At 37.7% G+C, this 27,295-nt stretch overlaps 1 protein-coding gene across 3 annotated transcripts in view; it reads left to right on the forward strand.

Moving 5' to 3' along the window:
- The window catches only part of TRIM24 (tripartite motif containing 24), a 122,734-nt gene extending 103,780 nt beyond the window's left edge, over positions 1-18,954 (forward strand). For all 3 annotated transcript variants that reach the window (XM_042925896.1, XM_042925903.1, XM_042925913.1), the window contains exons 11-19: positions 5,400-5,573; positions 8,010-8,145; positions 10,165-10,237; positions 11,323-11,491; positions 13,774-14,102; positions 15,422-15,554; positions 16,794-16,868; positions 17,515-17,664; positions 18,151-18,954. In XM_042925896.1, coding sequence (XP_042781830.1) covers positions 5,400-5,573; positions 8,010-8,145; positions 10,165-10,237; positions 11,323-11,491; positions 13,774-14,102; positions 15,422-15,554; positions 16,794-16,868; positions 17,515-17,664; positions 18,151-18,360 — 1,449 coding nt within the window. In that variant the 3' untranslated portion in view covers positions 18,361-18,954. The remainder of the gene's footprint in view (positions 1-5,399; positions 5,574-8,009; positions 8,146-10,164; positions 10,238-11,322; positions 11,492-13,773; positions 14,103-15,421; positions 15,555-16,793; positions 16,869-17,514; positions 17,665-18,150) is intronic.
- Positions 18,955-27,295: the final 8,341 nt, after the last annotated feature.

A 27,295-nucleotide genomic window follows, 5' to 3' on the forward strand; every position in this document is an offset into this window, starting at 1 on the left:
AATGGGTCAACCAGGCAATTAGGGAAGAAATTAAAAAATATGTAGAAACAAACGAAAATGAAAATACAACAATCCAAACGCTTTGGGATGCAGCGAAGGCAGTTCTGAGAGGAAAATACATTGCAATCCAGGCCTATCTCAAGAAACAAGAAAAATCCCAAATACAAAATCTAACAGCACACCTAAAGGAAATAGAAGCAGAACAGCAAAGACAGCCTAAACCCAGCAGAAGAAGAGAAATAATAAAGATCAGAGCAGAAATAAACAATATAGGATCTAAAAAAAAAAAACAAAAAAAACAGTAGAGCAGATCAATGAAACCAAGAGTTGGTTTTTTGAAAATACAAACAAAATTGATAAACCCCTAGCCAGGCTTCTCAAAAACAAAAGAGAGATGACCCAAATAGATAAAATCATGAATGAAAATGGAATTATTACAACCAATCCCTCAGAAATACAAGCAATTATCAGGGAATACTATGATAAATTATATGCCAACAAACTGGAAAACTTGGAAGAAATGGACAAATTCCTAAACAACCACACACTTCCAAAACTCAATCAGGAGGAAATAGAAAGCTTGAACAGACCTATAAGCAGCGAGGAAATTGAATCAGTTATCAAAAATCTCCCAACAAATAAGAGTCCAGGACCAGATGGCTTCCCAGGGGAGTTCTACCAGACGTTTAAAGCAGAGATAATACCTATCCTTCTCAAGCCATTCCAAAAAATAGAAAGGGAAGGAAAACTTCCAGACTCATTCAATGAAGCCAGTATTACTTTGATTCCTAAACCAGACAGAGACCCAGTAAAAAAAGAGAACTACAGGCCAATATCCCTGATGAATATGGATGCAAAAATTCTCAACAAGATACTAGCAAATCGAATTCAACAGCATATAAAAAAAATTATTCACCATGATCAAGCGGGATTCATCCCTGGGATGCAGGGCTGGTTCAACATTCACAAATCAATCAACATGATACATCACATTAATAAAAGAAAAGAAAAGAAAAGAACCGTATGATCCTGTCAATCGATGCAGAAAAGGCCTTTGACAAAATTCAGCATCCTTTTTAATAAAAACCCTTGAGAAAGTCGGGATAGAAGGAACATACTTAAACATCATAAAAGCCATTTATGAAAAGCCCACAGCTAACATCATCCTCAATGGGGAAAAACTGAGCGCTTTTTCCCTAAGATCAGGAACACGACAGGGATGTCCACTCTCACCGCTGTTGTTTAACATAGTGTTGGAAGTTCTAGCATCAGCAATCAGACAACAAAAGGAAATCAAAGGCATCAAAATTGGCAAAGAGGAAGTCAAGCTTTCACTTTTTGAAGATGACATGATATTATACATGGAAAACCCGATAGACTCCACCAAAAGTCTGCTAGAACTGATACATGAATTCAGCAAAGTCGCAGGATACAAAATCAATGTACAGAAATCAGTTGCATTCTATACACTAGTAATGAAGCAACAGAAAGACAAATAAAGAAACTGATCCCATTCACAATTGCACCAAGAAGCATAAAATACCTAGGAATAAATCTAACCAAAGATGTAAAAGATCTGTATGCTGAAAACTATAGAAAGCTTATGAAGGAAGTTGAAGAAGACATAAAGAAATGGAAAAACATTCCGTGCTCATGGGTTGGAAGAATAAATATTGTCAAAATGTCAATACTACCCAAAGCTATCTACATATTCAATGCAATATCAATCAAAATTGCACCAGCATTCTTCTCAAAGCTAGAACAAGCAATCCTAAAATGCATGTGGAACACAAAAGGCCCCGAATAGCCAAAGTAATTTTGAAGAAGACCAAAGCAGGAGGCATCACAATCCCAGACTTTAGCCTCTACTACAAAGCTGTCATCATCAAGACAGCATGTTATTGGCACAAAAACAGACACATAGACCAATGGAATAGAATAGAAACCCCAGAACTAGAGCCACAAACGTGTGGCCAACTCATCTTTGACAAAGCAGGAAAGAACATCCAATGGAAAAAAGACAGTCTCTTTAACAAATGGTGCTGGGAGAACTGGACAGCAACATGCAGAAGGTTGAAACTAGACCACTTTCTCACACCATTCACAAAAATAAACTCAAAATGGATAAAGGACCTGAATGTGAGACAGGAAACCATCAAAACCCTAGAGGAGAAAGCAGGAAAAGACCTCTCTGACCTCAGCCGTAGCAATCTCTTACTTGACACATCCCCAAAGGCAAGGGAATTAAAAGCAAAAATGAACCACTGGGACCTTATGAAGATAAAAAGCTTCTGCACAGCAAAGGAAACAGTCACCAAAACTAAAAGGCAACCAACAGAATGGGAAAAGGTATTTGCAAATGACATATCATACAAAGGGCTAGTATCCAAAATCTATAAAGAGCTCGCCAAACTCCACACCCGAAAAACAATCCATGAAGAAATGGGCAGAAAACATGAATAGACACTTCTCTAAAGAAGACATCCGGATGGCCAACAGGCACATGAAAAGATGCTCAACGTCGCTCCTCATCAGGGAAATACAAATCAAAACCACACTCAGATCTCACGCCAGTCAGAGTGGCCAAAATGAACAAATCAGGAGACTATAGATGCTGGAGAGGATGTGGAGAAACAGGAACCCTCTTGCACTGCTGGTGGGAATGCAAACTGGTGCAGCTGCTCTGGAAAACAGTGTGGAGGTTCCTCAAAAAATTAAAAATAGACATACCCTATGACCCAGCAGGAGCACTGCTAGGAATTTACCCAAGGGATACAGGAGTACTGATGCATAGGGGCACTTGTACCCCAATGTTTATAGCAGCACTCTCAACAATAGCCAAATTATGGAAAGAGCCTAAATGTCCATCAACTGACGAATGGATAAAGAAGATGTGGTTTATATACACAATGGAATACTATGTGGCAATGAGAAAGAATGAAATATGGCTCTTTGTAGCAACGTGGATGGAACTGGAGAGTGTTATGCTATGTGAAATAAGCCATACAGAGAAAGACAGATACCATATGTTTTCACTCTTATGTGGATCCTGAGAAACTTAACAGAAACCCATGGGGGAGGGGAAGGAAAAAAAAAAAGAGGTTAGAGAGGGAGGGAGCCAAAGGCATAAGAGACTCTTAAAAACTGAGAACAAACTGAGGGTTGATGGGCGGTGGGAGGGAGGAGAGGGTGGGTGATGGGTATTGAGGAGGGCACCTTTTAGGATGAGCACTGGGTGTTGTGTGGAAACCAATTTGACAATAAATTTCATATATTGGAAAAAAAAAAATGTTTCCTGGTCCCAGGCGCCTGGGTGTCTCAATTGGTTGAGCTTCTGACTTCGCCTCGGGGGCATGATCTCCTTGCTTGTGAGTTTGAGCCCCACATAGGGCTCTGTACTGACAGCTCAGAGCCTGGAGCCTGCTTCAAATTCTGTGTGTGTCTCTCTGCCCCTACCCCGCTCACACTCTGTCTCTGTCTCAAAAATAAACATTAAAAATATATATATTTAAAATGTTTCCTGGTCAAAAATCTAAACATGAATGAATAAATGAATAAACTAGGAGATAATATAGATAATAAATTTAATCAACAGATTAAATTAACAAATTATAGTACACTTGCACAGGGGAATATGTTCCGCAATTGAGAAAATGCAGTAATCTATAGATGATGTTATATGGAAAAAAAACATAGAATTTTTGTAGGGTATTATCTCATTTTTCTGGTTGTGTGGGGGGTGGGGGGTGGGGAGGGGTTTTTTAAAAAAATAAACCCTGGAAAGATATACATCGTCCATAACTATGATTATTCTGGAGGAGGGAAGTTGGCAGAGGGCACAGGGAGAGATGGATGGACGTGAGGGGTAGGTAGGTGGTAAAGATGACATTCACAGGTTTCTTTATACAGTGTTTTCAGTGAGGAATACAAATTAGATTTTTCAAAATTGGAATGCCTGTCACACTATCAGTCTGTATAATGTAGTCCATATATTGTTGTATTTGGGGATATTTTCCCCCTTGTATAGTCCTGAGATACCTCAGTTGCTTTCCTTTTCCCCTATATTTTATTACAAAAATTTTCAAACACAACAGCTTCAAGAGTTGTGTTGGGGACTAATTGTTCCATTTGCCTTCTCACTTACTAATCATATAGCCATTTATTCTTCCATATATCAGTCAAGTCTTATTTTTTCATAGGCTTTGAAGTAAATTGTGGAGAGCAGCATGGTTCATCTCTTCTCATTCCTAGTATTTTGGTATTATCTTAGTGTGTTTATCTCAGCCTTTAACATAAATGATAAGAGTTTCCTCAGTTGTTTATGTTTAATTACCTATTCGTATATAAGAAATGAGTGTTAAAAAAAAATCCCGCAAGCCTGGGTCTAGAGCTAATGTTTGATGTTTGAGGTTTCACTCTAGTTTTAAGGCTACGAGGTAGATTTATTGGGAGAATTCTTAGTATCACAATCTTTAAGTTGTACTTCTTAGACTGGTCCAGTTCCCAAAGCGTCTTTCTGTCGTCTGCCTAAAATTCAGGGCCTGGCTGCACCTTGAAGCCAGCTTGGGTAAGCAGATTGGTGGGGGCCAGTGGCAGAGTTGGGGGTGGGGGAGGGAAGCTCAGCATTCAGTGTCAGTGTGGCTTCATAATCTTCATTTTCAGGGCAGTACGTCTCTGCCTTCAGGTGAACCTGGTGCCCTTCAATCCAAAAACACAGTTTTCTCTATTTTAGGGAATAAACTCCCAGCCTTCATCTGTGGAAATGCAGGAAGTCTGTGTTATCTTGGGGTAACTACAGTAAAGTGGGAAAGGAACATGAGCCTCGGTGCTTTTCAAACAAACTCTCAGCAGATCATCCTGTTTTCAGCCCCAGCTTTACCTCTCATGCTTTTAATTTCCAAGCTCTTAGGGGTTCTGCAATATGTGCAAACTGTTATTTAGTTTCAAGTGTCTCAGGTGGGGACAGAAGAAAATATATCTTTTTAGCCCTCCATCTTTACCTTGAAGTTGCTATGTGCTTATGTTCCCGCCCACCCCCTATGTGTTAGCTTTTCAGGATTGGATGTTGTGGTTTTCTGATACATGCCAACTGTTTTCTGGTTAGATAGATATAGATATAGATATAGATATAGATATAGATATAGATATAGATATAGATATAGATATAGATATAGATATAGATATATAGATATATATCTGCTTTTTATTTTTTATTTTTGGACAGGATTAATGAAAATTATACATACCTGTCCCTCCTTGCTTTCCATTCAAATTATAGTTGAATTCAGATAGCAGAATGTGTCTTCTACTTTGTTTTGTAACAAAGGAACAGAGATTAGTAGGACATGTTATGCTTTGGCCTGCTAATAGACCCCCTTCCTCCTTTGTTGCTACTACAGTGGCAGATCAGCAGCGGGCAGGCTGCCCCATCAACCGCCAGCAGCACATCCTCTACTCCTTCTAGTCCTACCATTACGAGTGCAGCAGGATATGATGCAAAGGCTTTCGGCTCACCTATGATTGATTTGAGCTCACCAGTGGGAGGCTCTTATAATCTTCCTTCTCTTCCAGATGTAAGTATACATAACATTTATACTAAGAATGTTTCGAAAATTTCAAGTGAATTTACCTGGTAAAAGGCTTGAGTTAGTCAGATGATAGGTTGTGTGTTGGGTTTTAGAAATTATTTTTCTTCTTTAGAAATAAAACAGCAGGAAAAATAAAAAGATAAGCCCTTAAACGTATATAGAGGACATCTTTCATGGCACTGATGTTAAACATGTTATAAATTAATGATTATAGTGATGGACTCTGGAATCTAAGCTGGGAAAGCTGGGAAGTAAGGACCTGGGAAAGAGGTACTGGAAAGGTGAATGTTGGAATGTGCTGTATTAGAATAAGGATACGGCGGGCTGGGGAGGCTGGGATTTAAAACATCAGAAGAGATAGAGACAAGTTTAACAATGGAAATGAAAACATTTTCTCCCAGATTATACTGGCCAGTGCAAGATTAGCTCTGGTTTATTTTATATTTAAATTAAATACATTTACTCACTAACTTTACCAATATGACTTTCTAAAAAATCTTTTCCGAAGGCAGAAAGTAAAATATCCTATAGATAGATCTCCATATAAGTTGATATTTGTTTTACCTTTCCTTATCCTACAAGGTTATAGAATTGTGACACAAACATTAAAACTTTTAAGAAACATCTGGTCAGATGGTAAAATAAATTTTTTATTTTCATTATTTAGTTGGTTTTTCAGGTTACTGAGATCAATTATTTAGTTGCATCATTAACCTTACCAGAGTTATTTCATTTTTTTAAATAATTGCATATACTTTAAATGGGTAAAGGACATGTATTTTTCATTCGTAGGTAATATATGGGAAAACTAATTTTGTCTCATTCCTATAATTTTACTTTAGCTTTTAGGATTAACTCACAGTGTAAATAACTTTCCTTACGTTAAGATTCAATAGATCCACTCACATTCCAGTACATTTTACACTCTGAAAAGTATTGGCCAAGGTATTGCCAAAAGGTTATTAAACATAAATGACCCTGTGTACTTTCCCCCTCCCCTGAAGAGGACCCACAGAAAGCACAAATCGTCCTTCTGGCCTTTTCTCTGCAGTCCTCAGATACAGGTGAACCTTTGTCTACCAGCCTTGCTCAACTGAAATTCTTCAGCTGAACCATAGAATAAAGAAGCTGATTTGAGTGACCGTTTTCTCAGTCCCCCCAAAGATGGTTCATAAGTAGCACCATTCTAGATGGAGAAGGAAAAGTAGATTCATCATAAACAATCTGTGCCCTAGGACAGTAGGAATTAAGTCTCTTATAGAATCCTAGTTCAGAAAGGCTGGAACTATGTTAGAGAATTGAACTTGATTTTAATCACAAAGACATTTTCGAGAAATAAATGGTCTATTTAAGCATGAAAAGTATTTGCATCTAAAGAATTAAAGTCTTTCCATAAAGAAGATGTGGTTTATATATACCATGGAATACTACTTGGCGCTTAACAGAAGACCATGGGAGAAGGAAGGGAGAAAATAGAAACAGAGGGGGATGGAGGCAAACCACAAGAGACTCTTAAATACAGAGAACAAACTGAGGGTGGACAGGGGTTACGGCATGGGAGGGAAAATGGGTGATGGGCATTGAGGAGAGCACTGGTTGGGATGAGCACTGGGTGTTGTATATAAGCCAATTTGACAATAAATTACATTAAAAATAAAATAAAGAATTAAAGTCTTATTTAGTAGAAGTGTAGCATTATTTTAGCTGAGTGATCAGTTGGGAAAGAAGTGTTACCTGTATACCTGTTACATTAAAGCAAGAATCTTTAAAGGACCCATTTTCCCCTATGAAATAATAGTAATGTACTTAGGTGAGATTAGTGTTCTAGAAATATGCTATGTGTGGGCTTATTTCATCTACGTAGTGCATACCAGAGACGAGTTCTCAGCGGTGTGAATCAGTGACCACCCTTTCAGAGGATACTACACAAGGTCCTTCCTGTGTAAGGCCAGATTTTCTTCATATTCTTCAGAACCACACATCACAATGTGCTTATGTTCTTATGCACATAAAAGAATCCTTTTGGCTCTTAATTAAGCCAGACACTAAAGAAACTTGCAAAAATGTAAAACTGCGCTATTTTTTTTGGGGGGGGGGTAGTTTTTGTTATTTTTAAATAAGTTATATATTTTTTTGTTTGAGTTTTTAAGGGTGTGAATGATACATGATACTCCTTTCTCTTTCCTCATAGCTTCTGAAATAGTATGTCTTCAGTATATTTACTAAGATGGACCATTAAGATGAATAAAAGCTTTTTTCAAGATTGTTTATAGGGAAAATATACATCAGAACTTCTTAAATATGATATTTATATACTTCATTACTTGATAGGAATTAAACTATTAAAGTTTTCTTTTAAATTTAAAGTAGCTTTTAACTTGCAAAGTCGGGATTTGGTGAAATAATTTCGTTTCTTATAAGATTGACTGTTCAAGTACTATTATGCTGGACAATATTGTGAGGAAAGATACCAGTATAGATCATGGCCAGCCAAGACCACCCTCAAACAGAACCGTCCAGTCACCAAACTCATCCGTGCCATCTCCAGGCCTTGCAGGTAAAGTGAGCTTCCTTTGACTTTGGGGTGTTTTCCCTTTTTTTTTTTTTTTTTTTTTTTTTTTTTTACTAGTAATTACCCTCATCCCTCACCTCTGCCCTCCACCCTTTTCTCGGATGATTAAAATGAGTCTGAGTTTTGGGCACTGTTTAAATTTAGTCTACTTTCAAGGTGGGAAGCAAAGTTTAAACCTCTGTACCTTTTTAATTTCAACAAAACTTATAGGCATTAGAGCATTCCTAGGAGGAAATTAGTATTATACTTACTCTTTTTGATAAGTTTTCCTGTGATATGGTATCTTTTTGGATGTAAGTTGCCTAGGGTCAAAATTTATCAGTGTCAGTCTCTTCTTTGGTGGGGTGTGTGTGTGTGTGTGTGTGTGTGTGTGTGCGTGTAATTGATGTTTAAGAATTTTTAACATACCTACTCATTTCCTTTAAGAGAGAAGCACTCTCCCTAATCCTGTTTACCTAATACTACCTAATACTACTCACAGAGGTTGGCAAAATAGGTGCCTTAGAACAAAATATGGAGAGAGGAGAATTTCTGAAGGTTCACCAGTCACACAAACATAAGACAGTTACACAGTTTAAAAGGAGATGCTTATTTTTTTTTTTTTTTTTTTTTTTTAATTTTTTTTTTCAACGTTTTTTATTTATTTTTGGGACAGAGAGAGACAGAGCATGAACAGGGGAGGGGCAGAGAGAGAGGGAGACACAGAATCGGAAACAGGCTCCAGGCTCCGAGCCATCAGCCCAGAGCCTGACGCGGGGCTCGAACTCACAGACCGCGAGATCGTGACCTGGCTGAAGTCGGACGCTTAACCGACTGTGCCACCCAGGCGCCCCAGGAGATGCTTATTTAAAACACATACAAACAAAATGGAAGAACACTGTTGACAAATATGGCATAGAAACTGTTTAATTATATAACAAGTTTGTATAAATGATTAAGGAAAATACTCAGAATTGCCAAAGGACTTGACTAGATAATTCCCTAAAGAGGAAATACAAATAGCCAGTAACTTGGGGGGTTTCAATGTCACTAGTAGTCATTATAAATATCAAAATAAGATATAATTTCTAACTGTTAAATTAGCAAAAACTTAAATAGTGAAAATACTCATTGCTAAGAATGTGATAAGAGAAGTACTCTGATACATAGCTGGCGGGAGTATAACTTGACAGTACATTTCTGGATACCATTTTGGCAATATTACTAAGACTAACATTTACGCATAACTGAATGTATGCTAGGCATTGGACAAAGTATCTTAATGCGTTGCCTAGTAGAATAGTTGTTTCGGTGTCTCCATTGATTGGTCTCTGTGTGGCTTTCTGTCTTGGACTGCTTTTACATCAGCACCTACTGCTTTTCGTTGTCGTCTGTAGCTTTCACTAGTACTAGCGTCCTCACTGAGATTTTGCCCTGCTTTACATTTGACTCTGTTTGGAGACTTTTTTTTTTTTTTTAAGGTTTGTTTTGTTTGTTTTTGTTTTTTGTTTTTTGTTTTTGAGAGAGGGGGGAGAGAGAGAGAACAAGTGGAGGAGGGGCAGAGAGGGGGACAGAGGATCCAAAGTGGGCTCCGTGCTGACAGTAGAAAATCCTATGTGGGGCTCCAACTCATGAACCATGAGATCATGACCTGAGCCAAAGTCAGATGCTTAACCACCTGAGCCACCCAGGCGGCCCTGGAGACATTTTTGATCGTCACACCCCTGGGTGGGAAATGTGGAGAGATACTACTGGCATCTAATAACTAGTAGAGGCCAGAGATACTGCTAAATATCCACAGTGCTCGGAGATCCCCTACAAAGAATTATCTGGCCCAAAATGCCAGGAGTACTGAGGTTTAATTCCGCTAGTCTAACCGGGTTAGACTTGGCTGGGAGTCCAACAACTGGTTATTGTTTTATATAATTCCATTTTGTTCCAGTGCTAAGTGAGCATATTCAGTAGGAAATGACACACATAATCATTAACTCATGTTATGAACGTGAATGATTTCCTCTTCTCCAGGACCTGTTACTATGACTAGTGTTCACCCACCAATACGTTCACCTAGTGCCTCCAGTGTTGGGAGCCGAGGAAGGTAAACTGACTTAACCTTATCCTCTAGTGTATAAAATCTCTGATTAGATTTATCTTGCCAGGGCTCAACATGCTCTTGGTACTCAATACATCTTGAACGACTTCCTTTATTTTTAACTTTTAAATTAAAATTTCAATGATTGTTATAATTTAACAAACTAATTAATGGGTTAAGTAAATAAAGTATAATTGTGTCTTTAGAGATACAAAAATTGGGGGGGATGATATGTTTGTCTTGAGCCTAATAGCAAGGAAGAAATTGAAACGAAGTAGGTATAACAGACTGCACTATATAGGATATGTACAAATACAAACTTAGGGGGAAGAGAAACAATAACTTTATACTAACTTCAATGTTCTCTGACTTTTTTAATGCCCAAACATTAGGTCTGCTTTAAAATAAATAAATTCATAGTTGTTGAAATTCTCTCCCAGCTTACTGCTTTGCTCATCTATTTATGCTTACAGATTTCTCCTAGTGAACCCAGTTCTTATTTGCTAATCATATGGAAGATACATTCTCTCAAGAGAAAAATGTTGCCTTTAATCCCATGAGAACATTGTGGGTATCCGTAAAGGGTTTTTGTCCCAGTACATTTTTTAAAATAGCCAAACACCAACAGTTTATATCTCTAGTTAATTGTCTTCACACTTTGTGACAGTAAATCGTTAATGTGGGCCCAGAGTGCTCTTTGTCACTGACTAGAGAAGGAAGTGGGAAAGATAGTTCTAAGATATTAAAATCTGACTGCCCAATTGAAGAGCCTCAGAGTATTCAAGTCTGTTTTCTTATGAGTCGGGTTTTATTTAAATCTTTTCAAATATCTTTCCAGAAGTATAGTGCGACTAATGACATAGGTTAGTATGTAAAAGGTTTTTTATACAAGAAGCTGTGTGCAGGCATCTGTGTGCAGGCAGCGGTTGCATCTCACTGTCATTTATCATGGATTGTGATAATGGAACATAGTGACCGTTGCTGTGAAGTTATACAGAATTACTTCTAAAAGCTATTGCTATGCTTTGTTTTGAGACACTTCAGGTAGCATTCTTTGATGTTTTTGTTTTTTCTCTCTCTCTCTCTTACAGCTCTGGCTCTTCCAGCAAACCAGCAGGAGCTGATTCCACACACAAAGTCCCGGTGGTCATGTTGGAGCCAATCCGAATAAAACAGGAAAACAGTGGACCGCCTGAAAATTATGATTTTCCTGTGGTCATAGTGAAACAAGAATCCGATGAAGAATCTAGGCCTCAAAATGTAATTATATCAATTTGGGGGATAGGATGAAAGAAACTTGTAACTAGCAGATAGGAGGTTAAAAATGTTATGTTGAGGGGCGCCTGGGTGGTTCAGTCACTTAAGCGTCTGACCCTTGGTTTTGGCTCACTCATAATCTCATGGTTCGTGGGATTGAGCCCCATGTTGGGCTCTGTGCTGAGCCTGGCGACTGGTTGGGATTCTCTGTCTCTGCCCCTCCCCCACTCATGCTCTCTCAAAATAAATAAATCAACTTTAAAAAAATGTTATGTTTAAAAACAGGGAAATAGTCAACTTAAAGGTTGAAAAGTTTGAGGACCTCTCTCAGTAAATTAAAAGAAAAAGATGGATGGAAAATAGGGAGAAGAGTTCGAAAAATCAGGGGCATTTGGGGTTGGGCATTTGAGTAAAACACATGGAAGGTAATTGGCAAAAAAAAAAAAAACAAGGAAATTTACTGTAACTGAAAAGCATGCACATCTGAATTGAAAGGGCCCAAATAACAGAACATTAAATGAAACCAGGACTCATATTATCATCAATTTCAGGATACCAGGATTCTAGAAGCTTCTAGATGGAAAAAACACCTTATGCAAAGGATCAGACATAATGGCAGTGAGTCCTCAAAATGGATGTTTGAATCTGAAACAAAAGAGAAATACCAAAATTGTGAGCAAAAGTATTTCATAGCCAGAACTCTACACCCAGGCAGATTCTCAATCATGCATAAAGATTAAAGATTTTTAGACATAAATGCAAGGTTTGAGAAATTTTAATTCTCATGTACTCATTCTCCAGAAGATAATTGAAAGTATGCTTCATCAAAAATGGAATGAACCAAGAAAGGAGGCATAAGATCCCAGAAGAGAGACAAAGAGTACTTCCCAGTACAACAGCTCCCCTGGTGCATCCTGTAGCAGGGAGGATGGGAGACTCCGTAGGGATATATGTAAGAGCAAAAAAAAAAAATGTTCGGCAGTATTGGGAAGCATTTTATAACCCTACTGGAGGCTGTGAGAATGACTTAGAGATATAGTATTTAGAAAAGTAAGCAGATGAAAGAAAAGGGTGGGAGAGGGAGAGAGAGGAACGAAGGAAGGAAGGAAGGAAGAATTGAATCACAGTAAAAACAAAAAGACAAAAAAAGGAAGTGTAGTCATAGTACATTCTGTGGTTATGTGATGAACAATATTTATACTTACAGTGGTATAAACAAACACCTGTATTATACAAATTTAACTAAAAACTAGATATAATCAGGATATAACCTGAACATGAATTTAACCAGAAATTGATTTTTCAGGACACTTACCCAGTGCAGCAATGATACTGACCAATTGGAATAGATGTTGGCCATAAAGTTATACTGGTACCAAATAAATACATACATACATACTTACTTCATAAAGCGTTAAGAAAGTGGCATGAGTGGTGTGTATGTGTGTAAGGAGTGGGTAGAGAGGCAGGAAGGAAAAATCTAATCTTCCATCATAAAGAATATACATACCCACGTTTAAGACTGAAAATATGTTTAAAATTGAAAATCTGAGAAATTACAATACAAGCAAATTATTTAAAAATAAATAGCAAAAGAAAAGCTAAATAATTTAAAAATAATTGCCTCTGAGGAATGAGATTATGTAATGATGCTTTTAACTAAATTTGCATTTATTACTTTAAATATTAAAAGTTTAAAGGAAATCATAGATTTTGTTATTAAAAATTTTACCATCCCAGGCCCCAACATAAAATTTAGATTCATCTTAAAGTTATTAATAGCTCTTGCAGAAGTGAAATTAATTATAAGAATTAAAGCACAATACTTTTCTATGAATGAAAAACCAACAGTAGACATATTTTGAGTCTGGATATAATTTTTTTAATATTTATTTATTTTGAGAGAGAGAGAAAGAGCAGGGGAGGGGCAGAAAGAGAGGGAGAGAGAAAATCCCAAGCAGGATCTGCACTGTTAGCCCAGAGCCCAACGTGGGGCTTGATCTCATGAACTAAACCTTGAGTCTGACACTTAACCAACCGAGCTGCTCAGGCACCCCTGCTGATCTTCTATTTTGATGATAGTTTTTGGTAGAGATTCAGGTCCTCTTTACCTTTGGGGACTCTATTAGAGTAAACCTCTTCTGTTCTCATACATATTCACAGGCTCTTTTGAAGTAACCAGGTGCCTATGAGAGAGCAGTCTACTGTCCCGAATTGCAGCAGTGCTAATGAAGAATGCCAATTTTGAGAAATAAACACATACTCTTAACTTCTTTCCATTGCAGACCAACTATCCAAGGAGCATACTCACCTCCCTGCTCTTAAATAGTAGTCAGAGCTCTACCTCTGAGGAGTCTGTGCTAAGGTCAGATGCTCCTGATAGCACAGGAGATCAACCTGGACTTCACCAGGAAAATTCCTCCAATGGAAAGTCGGAGTGGCCGGATGCCTCCCAGAAGTCACCTGTTCATGTCGGAGAGACCAGGAAAGAGGACGACCCCAATGAGGACTGGTGTGCAGTTTGTCAGAATGGAGGGGAGCTCCTGTGCTGTGAGAAGTGTCCCAAAGTGTTTCATCTTTCTTGTCATGTGCCCACCTTGGCAAATTTTCCAAGGTAAGATGGTACTTACTTCCCTTTCCCACATTCTTTCACTAGAAATAATAATTGATGCTCGTTGTAACTTTGTAAAAAACTTCAGTGAAAACCCACTTCACACAAATGGATTCTTCAGCATAGGGGCTTTGATACTCTGCTTCCCATTTCGTGCGCTTCTCTCAAAAATCTACTCTGTAAAGAAGAAGGGAAAAAAAACGGTCCTTTGAATTACTACAGATGGTTACCATAGAAAACGGTGATCCTTACGCATAGCAATGGCCACAGTTACTGCATGTTTTTGCCAAGCATTGAGCTGTATCATTTATAAATATCTCAAGTACCTTTTCCAACCAACTCTGAGATGCTGCTCCTGCTGATGATGATGGGGAAGAGCGGCCACTGCGTTGATCTCTTTAGTTCTTGGAACACTGTACTTTTTAAAATTTAATTCCACATTTAAAGTTGAAAGAATGGGGGCGCCTGGGTGGCTCAGTCGGTTAAGCATCCCACTTTGGCTCAGGTCATGCATGATCTCACAGTTCGTGGGTTCGAGTCCCTCGTTGGGCTCTGTGCTGACAGCTCAGAGCCTGGAGCCTGCTTCAGAGTCTGTGTCTCCCTCTCTCTCTGCTCCTCCCCTGGTCACTCACTCTCTCTTGCTCTCTTTCGCTCTCGCTTGCTCTCTCGTTGTCTCTGTCTCTCTCTCTCAAAAGTAAACATTAAAAAAATTTTTTTAAATAATAAAGTTGCAAGAATAGTACCAAGAACATTTCTTTTCCATGAATCATTTTGGGGAAAATAACAGTTGTGCCTCACATCAGCCATAAATTAATGTGTGTGTTTATTTTTTTAAGTGTTTCTTTCATGTAAGTGTTTCATGCCTCCTTGCCTAACATTTACCACTTAGGCCCTTGTATTATATTTCTGCTCTTAAGCTCTCTCAGCATGGTGCTGTGTACATAGTAGATATGCAGTAAATTCTCAGTGATAAAAATTCATGCCAAATAAATAAATCTGTATCATAGATGGTATGGAGGATGTGGGAAAGTGAGATGGTGATGGGAGAAATGATGCATTAGGAATTCAGAAATTCCTGGAGCTCCCGGGTGGCTCAGTCAGTTAAGCATCTGACTCTTGATTTTGGCTCAGGTCATGACCTCATAGTTCCTGAGTTCAAGCCCTGCATCAGGCTCTGCATTGATAGCACAAAGCTTGCTTGGTATTTTCTCCCTCTCTCTCTGTCCCTCCCCTGCTTGCTCTCTATATCTCTCTCAAAATAAATAAAAATAAACTTTAAAAAAAAAAGGAAAGGAATTCAGAAATACTCTATCCCCCAACAGTGGAGAGTGGATTTGTACTTTCTGCCGGGACTTATCTAAACCAGAAGTTGAATATGATTGTGATGCTCCCAGTCACAACTCAGAGAAAAAGAAAAGTGAAGGCCTTGTTAAATTAACACCAATAGATAAAAGGGTAAGTTTTTTAAAACATTTCTAACCTAGACTGTTAGCTAAACAGTTTTTTTGTTTAGATGGCTTATTGTAATGCAGGTGTGCCTTTCGTCAAAGAAGTGTATATTCAAAATTTTATGCTGACCTCTTTTTTCTTTAGTTTTTTCACAAGAGCATAAGAATCTTAAGTGATACAACCTATGACTTTTCCTGGTTAAAATGAAAAAAAAAAATCACAGTACTGTCTATACATTTTTTTAGAAGCTTAAAAGACTGTACTTGAACAAGGTAAAACATGTATCCTCTATGTGGTCCAGAGTTTTAAATTTAGTGTACCTTCAGTAAATTTGTTTTGTTTTATTTTTACTATAGATAAGTTTTCTTCCTAATGTGTTGAGAATTGGCACCACAGACGGGTTTTCGTATTCTTTCTGGAAATAATTCCATTCTTTTACCCAGTGGTACTGGGTTTATAACTCAAAGCCACCTAATATAGTTAACTGTAATTAACATTAAAAGCTACTACATCAACACTTCTTTAGTGCTAAAGAAGTTCCTTTGCTAAATTATTAAGTAAAACAATCAATATGAAAGTTACTGTGCAAGAAGGGGCCCAAACACACACTACCAGCACGACACTGTGTTTACTGGGATAAACCCCTACGCAGGGAAAACTAGCTGATGGGACCTTCTGCATTCAGACAGGCAGCCTTGGGACTGGACACACCATAGGAAAGGTTCCACCTCTGGATCTATTACATACATATGCTCTTCTTGTTGATTATTAATTATAATCCAATATACAGTGTTGTATGTAAGCAATGAATCATGGGAATCTACCCCCAAAACCAAGAACATACCATACACACTGTATGTTAGCCAATTTGACAACAAATTGTATTAAAAAAAATAAGTAAATAAATAAATAATATAAAATAAAATGTAAAATAATTATAATAATCCAATATACAATTTGGAGAGTTAAGTGGAAACTTATTTTTAAAGAGGTTCAAATAGGTTGCTCATGACACTTGTTGTTCCTATAATTGTAAGAATGACTCTCCTATATCACATACACCCCAAACTATTAAACAGTATATAGTTCAGTAAATGACTGAAGAGATGAAAATTCTATCAATGTTTTTCCTGTATTTATCTGGCTTTAATTTTTATTCTAGTATTTTGAAACCCATGACGTTTTTAAAAATAAGTTGTGATTTCATTATTTTATTACATTTTTTAATTTTATTTTTTTGCTTAGAAGTGTGAACGCCTACTTTTATTTCTTTATTGCCATGAAATGAGCCTGGCTTTTCAAGATCCAGTTCCTCTAACTGTAAGTATTAATATCATTTTGTGCATTTTTACACAGTAGGGTGATTTTTTTTTTGAAACTTGATTTATGAGAATGTATAGTCCGTTTCCTATATCTGATGCATATCTTATAGTTTTATTAATACAAACAGAATGCTTTGATCTTGAATACACTTTAATGTTCACAAACTGGTCCAAAACTTGTATTCATTTCTCATATATTCTCGTCTCATACATCTTACCTACTATTCTCTGGAATGATTTTTTTTTTTAAGATTTTATTTTTTTAAAGTAATCTCTACACCCAACATGGGGCTCGAACTTATCACCCTGAGATCAAGAGTTGCATGTTCTCCCAACTGACCCAGCCAGGCACCCCTCTGGACTGATTTCTGTTGTTTCTCAAGAGGCTTAGTCCTATATCCTAAGCTGTTGGGAAAAAACTGTTCATTTGAGATAAAGACCCCCAAAATTCTTTGTACATATTTTGATTTATACAGACCCAGATTGCAAGTACTAAGTAGACTTTAACAAGACAGGAAGGGATATGTGCATGCGTGGGTGTGGGTGTGTGTACTATTGCTTGTAAAAGGTTCCTGCTTGTAGAATTAATTTAGGACAGGTAGAATTTAGTCATTTTTATTACAGCATCTCATTTATTTTGAAAGGTGCCTGATTATTATAGAATAATTAAAAATCCAATGGACTTGTCAACCATCAAGAAGAGACTACAAGAAGATTATTCCATGTATACAAAGCCAGAAGATTTTGTAGCTGATTTTAGATTGATCTTTCAAAACTGTGCCGAATTCAATGAGGTAAGAGGAAAAAACAAAAAACAATAGCAATGCGAAAGTAATATTAAATCAAACACTTCATCAACAAAAGAGATGAGTATCTACCAATGATAGTATAAATTTCTGAAAGTTCAAGTTTGTCAGAGAATGAAAGGTAATTAGGAAAACTTTATCCACATTACTATCCAAGGTTTATTATATGGTAAGTGGAAATGCAAATTATACCTGACAACTTGAAAACAATTTAGAAAATAAGTAGTTACCACTCCCTTATAGAATAATCCAGATGAGTCTAAGCCTTTTATTTACTTCTTATCTGACCTTCTCTAGACTTTGTCTAGCCCCAGGCTATTATTTTACTTTACATCATTGATGATGCATAAATACTTTTCCAAAACTTGAGTTAAAAGGGAACAAAAATGTGAGAAATTTACTTATTTTATTGACTGTTGACTGTTAAAATATTGATGTTTGTTTTTAATTCATGTTTTTATTTTTATCCAACAGCCTGATTCAGAAGTAGCCAATGCTGGTATAAAACTTGAAAGCTATTTTGAAGAACTTCTAAAGAACCTTTATCCAGAAAAAAAGTTTCCTAAACTAGAATTCAGGAATGAATCAGAAGATAATAAATTTAGTGATGACTCAGATGATGACTTTGTACAGCCCCGGAAGAAACGCCTCAAAAGCATAGAGGAACGCCAGTTGCTTAAATAAAGCAGCACCATTGGCGTGTGCTGGTTTTTAGATTTTTTTGTTTTTGTTTTTAAAAAACATTTTGTCAGTAATTTTAACATCATTACAAAATGAGTTTGTGACCACTCTGATCTGTAAGTTTTTGATGTTTACTAGATTTTGATTTCCCTAATAAACCATTTCTTTTAATCTTCTTATTAAGAAAGAAAGAAAAAGAAGGAAAGGAATGAAAGTGAGGGAGCAAGGAAGGAAAGAAGAAAGAAGCATCAACAACAAAAAGACGTTCTTCCCACTTCTTGGATTTCAAAACTATAATTTGGAGTGATAGCAACTATAGAAAGGAAATAGACTATGTATGAACTCTTAAGTGGAAATTTAATGTGGTTTGGATGTGTGCGTTAATCCATTTTTAGAAAATACCACTATCCATTAATTATGGCCCAACCATGAATTAGTACTTACGAACAGTACTCCGTGAACATGAGTGGTAATAAGAGTTCTATCCTAGGATGCTGACTGGTGCAACGAAAAAGTAGATTAGATGCTATTAAGAAGGCACCTAACAGTATATAATGTAAGATGGCAACTGTATTAAAGAAAAAGCAGGAAAACAAATGTTTGATTTTTGTTTTGTTTTTTTTTCTTGTCTGTAGAAGTGTTTGGTATAGCAGGTGTTCAAAGCCATTTTTCGTACATTTCTAAATATAACTTCTTCCACTGAGGAAGTAAGTGTACACATGTTTGGTTTGCTGTGTGTCTCTGTGTAGTTTGTTGTTTGCTTTTTAACTGTGCAGGTGATCCTTTTATAACAAGACTCGTTGTTAGCAGTACGGCTGTTAGTGGAACTACCCTGGACATGAAATACCGCAGTGTGCGCCATATTTGATGTGAGGCTCTTTCAACGTATACCCTATTGAGCATTAAATAGAAGTTCCGCCGAAAGGGACTAGTTTGGTGGTTTTCATCTTTATAATTTGGAATAAAATGTGTTGTGGAATTTAGGAGCGGGCAGTTCGAGGGAACTATAAGGAAAATGTAATGTTTTCTGAAGCTTATATTTCCTATTTTTAAAAAGAACCTGAAATTGAATCTTATGTCTGACTTCATTCTGAATTTCATTTTCATTCTCCTGATAGAGATACAGAAGACTAATCTTCTGAGAGCAAGCATATTCCTAATGGGCCAGACCTGACTAGTTGAACTGATAATCCATTTATTCCTTTTGCTTGTTCAGCGTCAAAGAAGGAAGCTAAGTTAAGATAGACTGGCAAATGGCACAGTATTTCTCTTCTAACCTTTGACAAAATATTTACACATGAATTTTTTCAAAGTAACCTTTATAAAACATTAATTGAGGAAATCTTTCTCTTTGGGCTGACAGAATAAAAATATAGCTGAACTGAAAGAATCTTAGGCTGTGAATGGTATCATCTCCCACGGATTGGACCTAGAGGACTTGCTTTTTCCACAAGGCAATACTTCTTAAAATGGACAATTTGAAAATATTCTGTGGCTAATTCATTGGGTTTTCACGTGTTGCTAAAGATAAAATATGAGAAAATAATTTAGTTACATTAGCTTCTCAAGATAGGTCTTGTCCATAATATGTCACTTAAAAAGTCTTAATCACTTCTCCAAATGTGTGTTTCAGAATAGTTGTTGTATTGTTGTGAAAATGCATTTGACATTTATTCTCTAAAGGCTGAACAAATTTTGATAACAGTGCATATACCTTTTAATTGTCTGGTTTTTTGCTGTGTTTTTTTTTTTGTTTTGTTTTGTTTTGTTTTTCTCCAGCATTTTTAGCACAGCAACTCCGGAGGTTTTGCAAATAAGTTTATTGTTGGCACTTAGAATACTGTTCTTGACTGTTTGTTCTTCCATACTTGTTTCCTGAGGTAAAACAGAGCAATACAGACAAATTTTGAGGAGGATCACAAAGAGAAGTAGCTCTTAAGGGAAAAAATATATATAATTTCTTAAATTCTAGCATCTGAGCTAGAATTTCTACTAATGTGCCCAAAACTTGCACTGTTACATTCAGTCATATTAATCTTTTAAAAACAGTATTCACCTTTACCATTTTTTTTGCTGATTGAAAGGCAATTAAGAACCATCTTTCCTGTAGTCATACATAATATAAATTACATTAAAACTAGGTGTTTGTCTCTCCAAACAGCCTTTTTGTAATGCTCTTTACGATTAAAGTTCTGTGACCTTAAATTAACAAGTGCCTGTGTGCCCAGGTGGATCCCAGCAAAATAGTCCTGAAATTCTAATAGAAGTAAGGTATAAGGTGAGCCTAAATAACTGTGCTCATTTAGAGAGCCATCTCCCAAAAGTTCAGTGTGATTCAAGCAGCCTTGACCTAAACTTAAAACACTACAGTGTTTACCTCTGATCAAAAACTCCAGGTGATTTCCCTCTGAATTTAGAACCAGTGCCCAGTGTCTTAGCTACAAGACCCTCTAATGTGATCACATGACCACACCTTTGGCCAAGGCTTGTGAATGAACAAATCTCGTGGGAGCTGGGATTTACCGAAGTCCGGCTCATCAAGAGCTTTCCCATTCATCAAGCATCTGATCTTTTTGGCATAAGGCAATTCTAACATATATAGAATACATTTGTACATGAGCATCAGGCAATGCAGTTATTTTGCCCTTTGAATTAACAGGCCTCACTTGTCCTTTCTGGATGGAGGGGTAGGATGCTGGATGTGCTAAAAGGAAAATGTCCTCTTCCCTTGGTAGTTTCACTTGCTTTTCCAAGCTAAAGAATAGGCACCATGTTTTACACCTACACCATAATATAAATGCAGTATAATTTAGCAATGCTTTCAGGAAGATTCGCTCCACAATCAAAAGGGTGAGTTCAGCTGATTGCTCCACTTATGAATTTGCATTTCAAATTCCTATGTTGTGACAGTGCTTAACTTGTAAATTTGGGTTCCATGGACAGACTAGTTAGACACTGAAAGGAAGAATTCCTCCTTTGGTGAAACCTGATCCATAAATTAACGTGAATCCCTAAAGTTGCTACCTATGAGCAAAATGTTTTTAGATGTAAATAGAAGATGTGCTTATTTTCTGTTATGAATGAGAGAAATTGAGTGATCTGATTGGTATTATTATGGACATGACAATGAGTTCAGCCATCTAGTTTCTTACAGAGGTCCTCCTTTTAAATAACATGTACATAGTTTTTAAAATATTTTATAACCTCATGTAAATTAACAATTGATATCTTTTTACATATATTTCCCTTTCCTCTTGGGTGTGTATTTAGTAAGTCATAATTCACATGGTGGTAGTTCATGTTCTTGAGTGAGAAAAATGCTAGCCAATCAGACCACTGATTTCTTTCCTCACAAAGATTTGCTTTTTGTGAAGCACATCTGAGGCAATAGTCTTTGTTGTTGTTTGGTCTTCGTTTTTTTTTTTAATTTGGGGCGGGAGGCATCTGGTGCTTTGATTTTTTAATAAAAATTAGCTTCGATGGATTTTTACTGTGAATGTTTTACCACAAGGAATTTTAATAGAAAAATTACTATGTCATTCAGTAGAATTTTACCTAGTTTGAGTCTCGCTTCATTACTACCTTTGTGTGTTCCTCTATAAAACTGATACATGTAGGGGCGCCTGGGTGGCTTGGTCGGTTAAGCGTCCGACTTTGGCTCAGGTCATGATCTCACGGTCCGTGAGTTCGAGCCCCGCGTCGGGCTCTGTGCTGACAGCTCAGAGCCTGGAGCCTGTTTCAGATTCTGTGTCTCCCTCTCTCTCTGCCCCTCCCCTGTTCATGCTCTGTCTCTCTCTGTCTCAAAAATAAATAAACGTTAAAAAAAAAAAAACTGATACATATAGGGATGAGCCACTAGTCTATAAATAATAGGACAACTTTTTAAAAAATTCTGACACATGCATTTCACCAGCCTTAAAAAATAAGCAAAAAGTAATTTTACAAACAGGAAGGGTATGGGAACTTTAATCACTGATTGTCACTCCCCTCAAAGTAGGAAAACCAAAGATGCCATGAAAAATTCTTATCTAAAGCCTGTTGGAAGAGGAAGGGAAGACAGAGTGGGGACTTTGATGGGTCACTTTGAAAGTTTACCTAGGTTAATTTCACCTGTAAACAAGTTTTGAGTCTCTAAAATTACAACTGTTTTTAAAACTCACTATTGGATATTAAATAGAACTTACTTTTTGGTAGGGGTAGAGGAATAAACTTCTATCTGATTCTTGAGTTTTTAAGTAGAATAATTAAGTCCTAATTTGAGTCCTAAAAAAAAAGCCCTTACCTAAAAATTACAAGTTAAACATTCTGTAAAATTGTCTTTCCCATATTTTCAAATGTGATGTGGAAAACAGGCAACTTTAATGTACTCTGCCATTTATCAGGATACTGGAGTGAATTCCTTACCCATGCTCTCTAGTGCCTTTTATTTAAACCTAAGACAAGTGAGCCAGAAAATCCAGTCAGGAATCTTTCCATTATTTATTTATTTTTTTTAATCTTTATTTTTGAGAGAGAGACAGAGTGTGAGCAGGGGAGGAGCAGAGAGAGAGAGGGAGACACAGAATCCGAAGTAGGCTCCAGGCCCTGAGCTGTCAGCACAGAGCCCAATGTGGGGCTCGAACTCACCGTGAGACCATGACCTGAGGTGAATTCAGACGCTCAACCGAGTCACCCAGGTGCCCCAGGAATCTTTCCATTATTGATGATTAAAGCACAGCTATTGTTTACGGGGAGGGAATAGAATATACAGATCAATCAGGGTTAAGCGCTTCTCACCCTCGGAATGGGAATGTGTGGACCTGAGAAGTGGCATTTTTCCAAAGAAAATCAAGTGTTCTTAAAGAGCAAAGAGGAAGAATGGCAACAAGAAGCGGCACCATGTTTTGACAATAATGCTGGTTCTCTAATCCAATTGATTTTAGGGGTTTATTGATGAGGAGGGTGTATGTTAAGAAAGCCCAACGTACAGAAAGTCTAAAGGTTTTGGCATTCATGTTACGGAATGATTTTTTGCCATTGTAGACTATGCTTAAAGAGACTCAAATCACATTCTCTTCTATATGTAAAACTATTAGGTTCAGGCACCTGGCTGGCTTAGTCCGTGGAGCATGCAGCAGACTCTTGATCTCGAGGCTGTGAGTTTGAGCCCCATGTTGGGTGTTGAGATTACTTAAAATCTTTAAAAAACAACAACAACAACAACTATTAGGTTCAAACAAATTCAACCCCTATCGTATCGCATCAAGTAAAATATTCTTTGTACAGAGATTGCAGTTACGTGACTGATTACCTTTTAGCGAGTTGTGAAACCAAAAAACTCGTTACAGGTAAGTGACTTGATACTTGTTGACTTCCATTTCTACTAATGACTAATACTAGTAAGGAGGGTAAGCAGTACACATGAGTTTATGAAGGATTTCTCAAATTTTGTATTCAATTAAAATCATGTTAATAAAATTTGCTGTTGACTAATTTAGTGTCTTCTAGGAAGCCTGGGTACTAGACAGTGTGGGCAGCATTGTAATGTTCCTGAAGCTTTGATACCTCCAGGGGTACTGAGAGTTCCTGAAATTCTTGGGAAGGTGCTTGATCATCAGCTGTGTCATAGTTGACTGTGGTTGTGAACCACTACTGTCCTTTGGTGTTAATTATAAATTGCTGCTAACATCAGCTTCAGGACTTTCAGTTGTGATTGGTGGTAGGTTTTTGAGCTAACCTTACACGTGTAGCCTAGATGTCTTTACATCAAAAATATTTGGGCCTAAAATTTTTGATAACTAGACGAAGGTGGGCTTGCAAACTTTTAAAAATGATTAAAGAAAGCAATTTAGGTGGTTCAAACAAACACTTTATGAAGTGGGCAGTCTCCATTCTCAAGGGTCAAGAGAACTACAAAATGAGGTGGAAGGCAGAAGCTTTCATAGGATAAAGAATAAGGGACAAGGAAGGTAAGTGTAGAGTCTAGAATTGGCTTGGCATTTGGGGATTGGTTGACTGAGTATATTGTGTTTCTGGCCAAGTGGGACATTTACAGGGACATGGAAGTTATTTAAGTTTTGGTTTGCTGCTGCGGCACCCTGGGCAGAGTGGTTCCATCTTGGACCTAGAAATTTCTTTCAGTAGTCCTCCTTTTGATCATCCTCTTGACCAAGAAGTTGATGAAAAATATTTGATCAAAAATAATGTGACTCAGTTATCATTGGCTCTTGAGCTCTCAGTGTAGTATTCACAAAAGATGTCTGGCACATCTTCTTGGGGCTGGTTATGTACTTCCATTCTCTTTTGTTTTCCAGTTGGACAGATGATCTGCTAGCTAGTCAGTGGTTGCCCACATGCATTTAAAACTTCTGAGAGAATGCAGCATATTAGGGAGACACATTCTTAGCATCAAAATAATGCCTGTGGTTTGGAGAATGCTCCTGGGTCAGGGTTCCTATTGATGTGGGGTGGTGAGCAAACGGTCCAGAAAGAATTCTTGAGACGTTTTTGGTGAAAAAAAGGTGCTTTGTTATGGCACAGGGACAGGACACATGGGCACAAAAGGCTGCTCTTTTGCTGTATGAAGCTGGGGTTATATGCTTTGTGCTCAAGGGGGAGGGGACATGCAGGGAGTATTACATCATAAATGTCTCTGATTTTCTACTCGTAAAACCGCTTTCACAAGATTTTTCTGGTGTTTATCATCCCGCTCAGTATTAACTATGGGTGAGATGTGCAGGCAGACATAAGACCCTTTAAGAAGGTAGCAACCAGTACATATTTGATCTTTCTCAAAACCATGCAGCAGGCTATCAGTCCGTCTTCTGCACTAATGGTGAACATTCTTTGCTTCTATCCCTCATCACTATGTCTCAACCCAAATAGAAATCAAAAAAATGCTTTCTGGGGTGCCTGGGTGGCTCAGTCAGTTGAGCGTCCGACTTCGGCTGAGGTCATGATCTCATGGTTCATGAGTTCGAGCCCCATGTCGGGCTCTGTGCTGACGGCTCAGAGCCTGGAGCCTGCTTTGGATTCTGTGCCCTCTCTCTCTCTGTTCCTCCCCTGCTCACATTTTGTCTCCCTCTCTCTAAAAAATAAATTAAAATTTTAAAAAAATGCTTTCTGCTCAAGTCGTGATTGAACCCCACATTGGGCTCTGCTCACGGCGCACAGCTTGCTTGGGATTCTCTCTTCTCTCTGCCCCATCCCTGCTTGCATGCATGCTCTCTCTCAAAATTAAAAAATATATATGAAAAAGAAATTCTCAGAGAGGGATATTTCTTTAAGCCAGTTGGCCTGCTTATGTAGTTCACGTAATCGTTTGTCTGTTTCTCCAGAAGTGTTTATCCAGTACACTTTATTCAGAGAAACTGGGGCATTGGACATCAGGGAGAAGTTTGTGACAAGTATAAAAAACTACAGAATATCCAGCAGCATAGGAGATCCAGTAGTCAAGTTGATAGGAGGTTTGATTATCATCCTTTGTAATGACCTGAGATATGTGTGTAATAGTATCTTCTTTGCAGGCCAGGGCAAAGCATAAGGTGAACAAAAGAATCAAAGCCCTTCATGGTTTAACAGTTAGGACAATGATGGAGAGAGGGAAGGAGGAATCATTCTTGCTGTGTTGTCATGGGAGGAAATACCTGATCTCACTGTCTGCTTCTCTTCCTAGTCAATTTGATTTTGAGTCTCCAGTGTTTACATAGGGCCAGATGCCAGATGGAACCTTCCATATTTGGGAACAGATATGTACCCAGGGTTTAACACCTTAAAATTTGGTTGCAGTGTCTGTGGTCAAGAGTACTTGGTAGGGCCCTTTCTGTGAATCTCACTTTTGCAAAAATACCAGAGTGAAACCATAACACTCTGTTAATGATGGAAGACTTGAAAATGCCCATGGTTAAAGATGTAATGATTATTCATTATAATGGAATTGATCAGCAAATGGTATTTCTGTGATAGAAGAGTTTAAGATAATAACTGGAATTGTGACTAATAACATACCGGTACATATCAGATTTTCAGGAATTTAATGTAATTTCTGGAACATTTACATTGACAACATATACAGAGAGAGCCTAAGAAGTTTAAACATGACTTGACAGTGCTTTCTCTGTAATTTAACATGTTTCTTTAGAAGGTATCAGTTCAAAGTCAAAAAGACTTTGTTTAGAATTTGAGGGAATTTTGTCAAAGATAACCATTAACCAAAGTGACTTCAAAGGCAAATACAGAAATTTGCATAGTTCTTTTTTAAAAACCTGAGCTCTTTTAGGCGCACCCGGGTGCCTCAGTTGGTTGAGCACCCAACTCTTGATTTCAGCTCAGGTTGTGATCCCAGGGTTGTGGGATCCAGCCCCATGTCAGGCTCCAGGCTGAGCCTGGAGCCTGCTTGAGATTCTCTCTCCCTCTCCCTCTGCCTCCCAACCCCGGCTCACATGGGTGTATGTGCTCTCTCTAAAGGAAAAAACTTTAAAAACCTTAGCTCTTTTGGTATTGAGAAGACTGGGTTAAATAATTGAAGACCTGCTAAAGACAACATGAAGCACAGTAAGTTATTTTGGTAAGATACAAATTCTGGTAAGTAATCCACCTGGAGCAGGTTTCTCACACAAAGAGTAGTGACACCGAGGCTTTTCTTTCTGGGAAGCCACTTTATGTGTGCCCACACGTGCTCAGTTGGGTTTGTACCCGAAAAACAGCCTGGAATGTCACGTGGCGTAGGCTTTTACACATTTTTCTACTTCTTTGTCTCCCATGTATGGGTAATGTATAGGCATACAGTTTGGTTGGGTGGCCTCATGTTACAGGCTCGTGAGGGAAGTCATGGATGCACACTAGCCAGGTGGCTTCCCTTATCCTGAGGTCTCTTTCTTTAGGGAGGAGACTCTACCACATACCTAGAAAGCAAATATTTTATTTACACTAAGAGCAGACCCACAATCTAAGAAAACTC

This window comes from Panthera leo, chromosome A2 (genome assembly GCF_018350215.1).
Source record: "Panthera leo isolate Ple1 chromosome A2, P.leo_Ple1_pat1.1, whole genome shotgun sequence".
Taxonomy (NCBI): Eukaryota; Metazoa; Chordata; class Mammalia; order Carnivora; family Felidae; genus Panthera; species Panthera leo.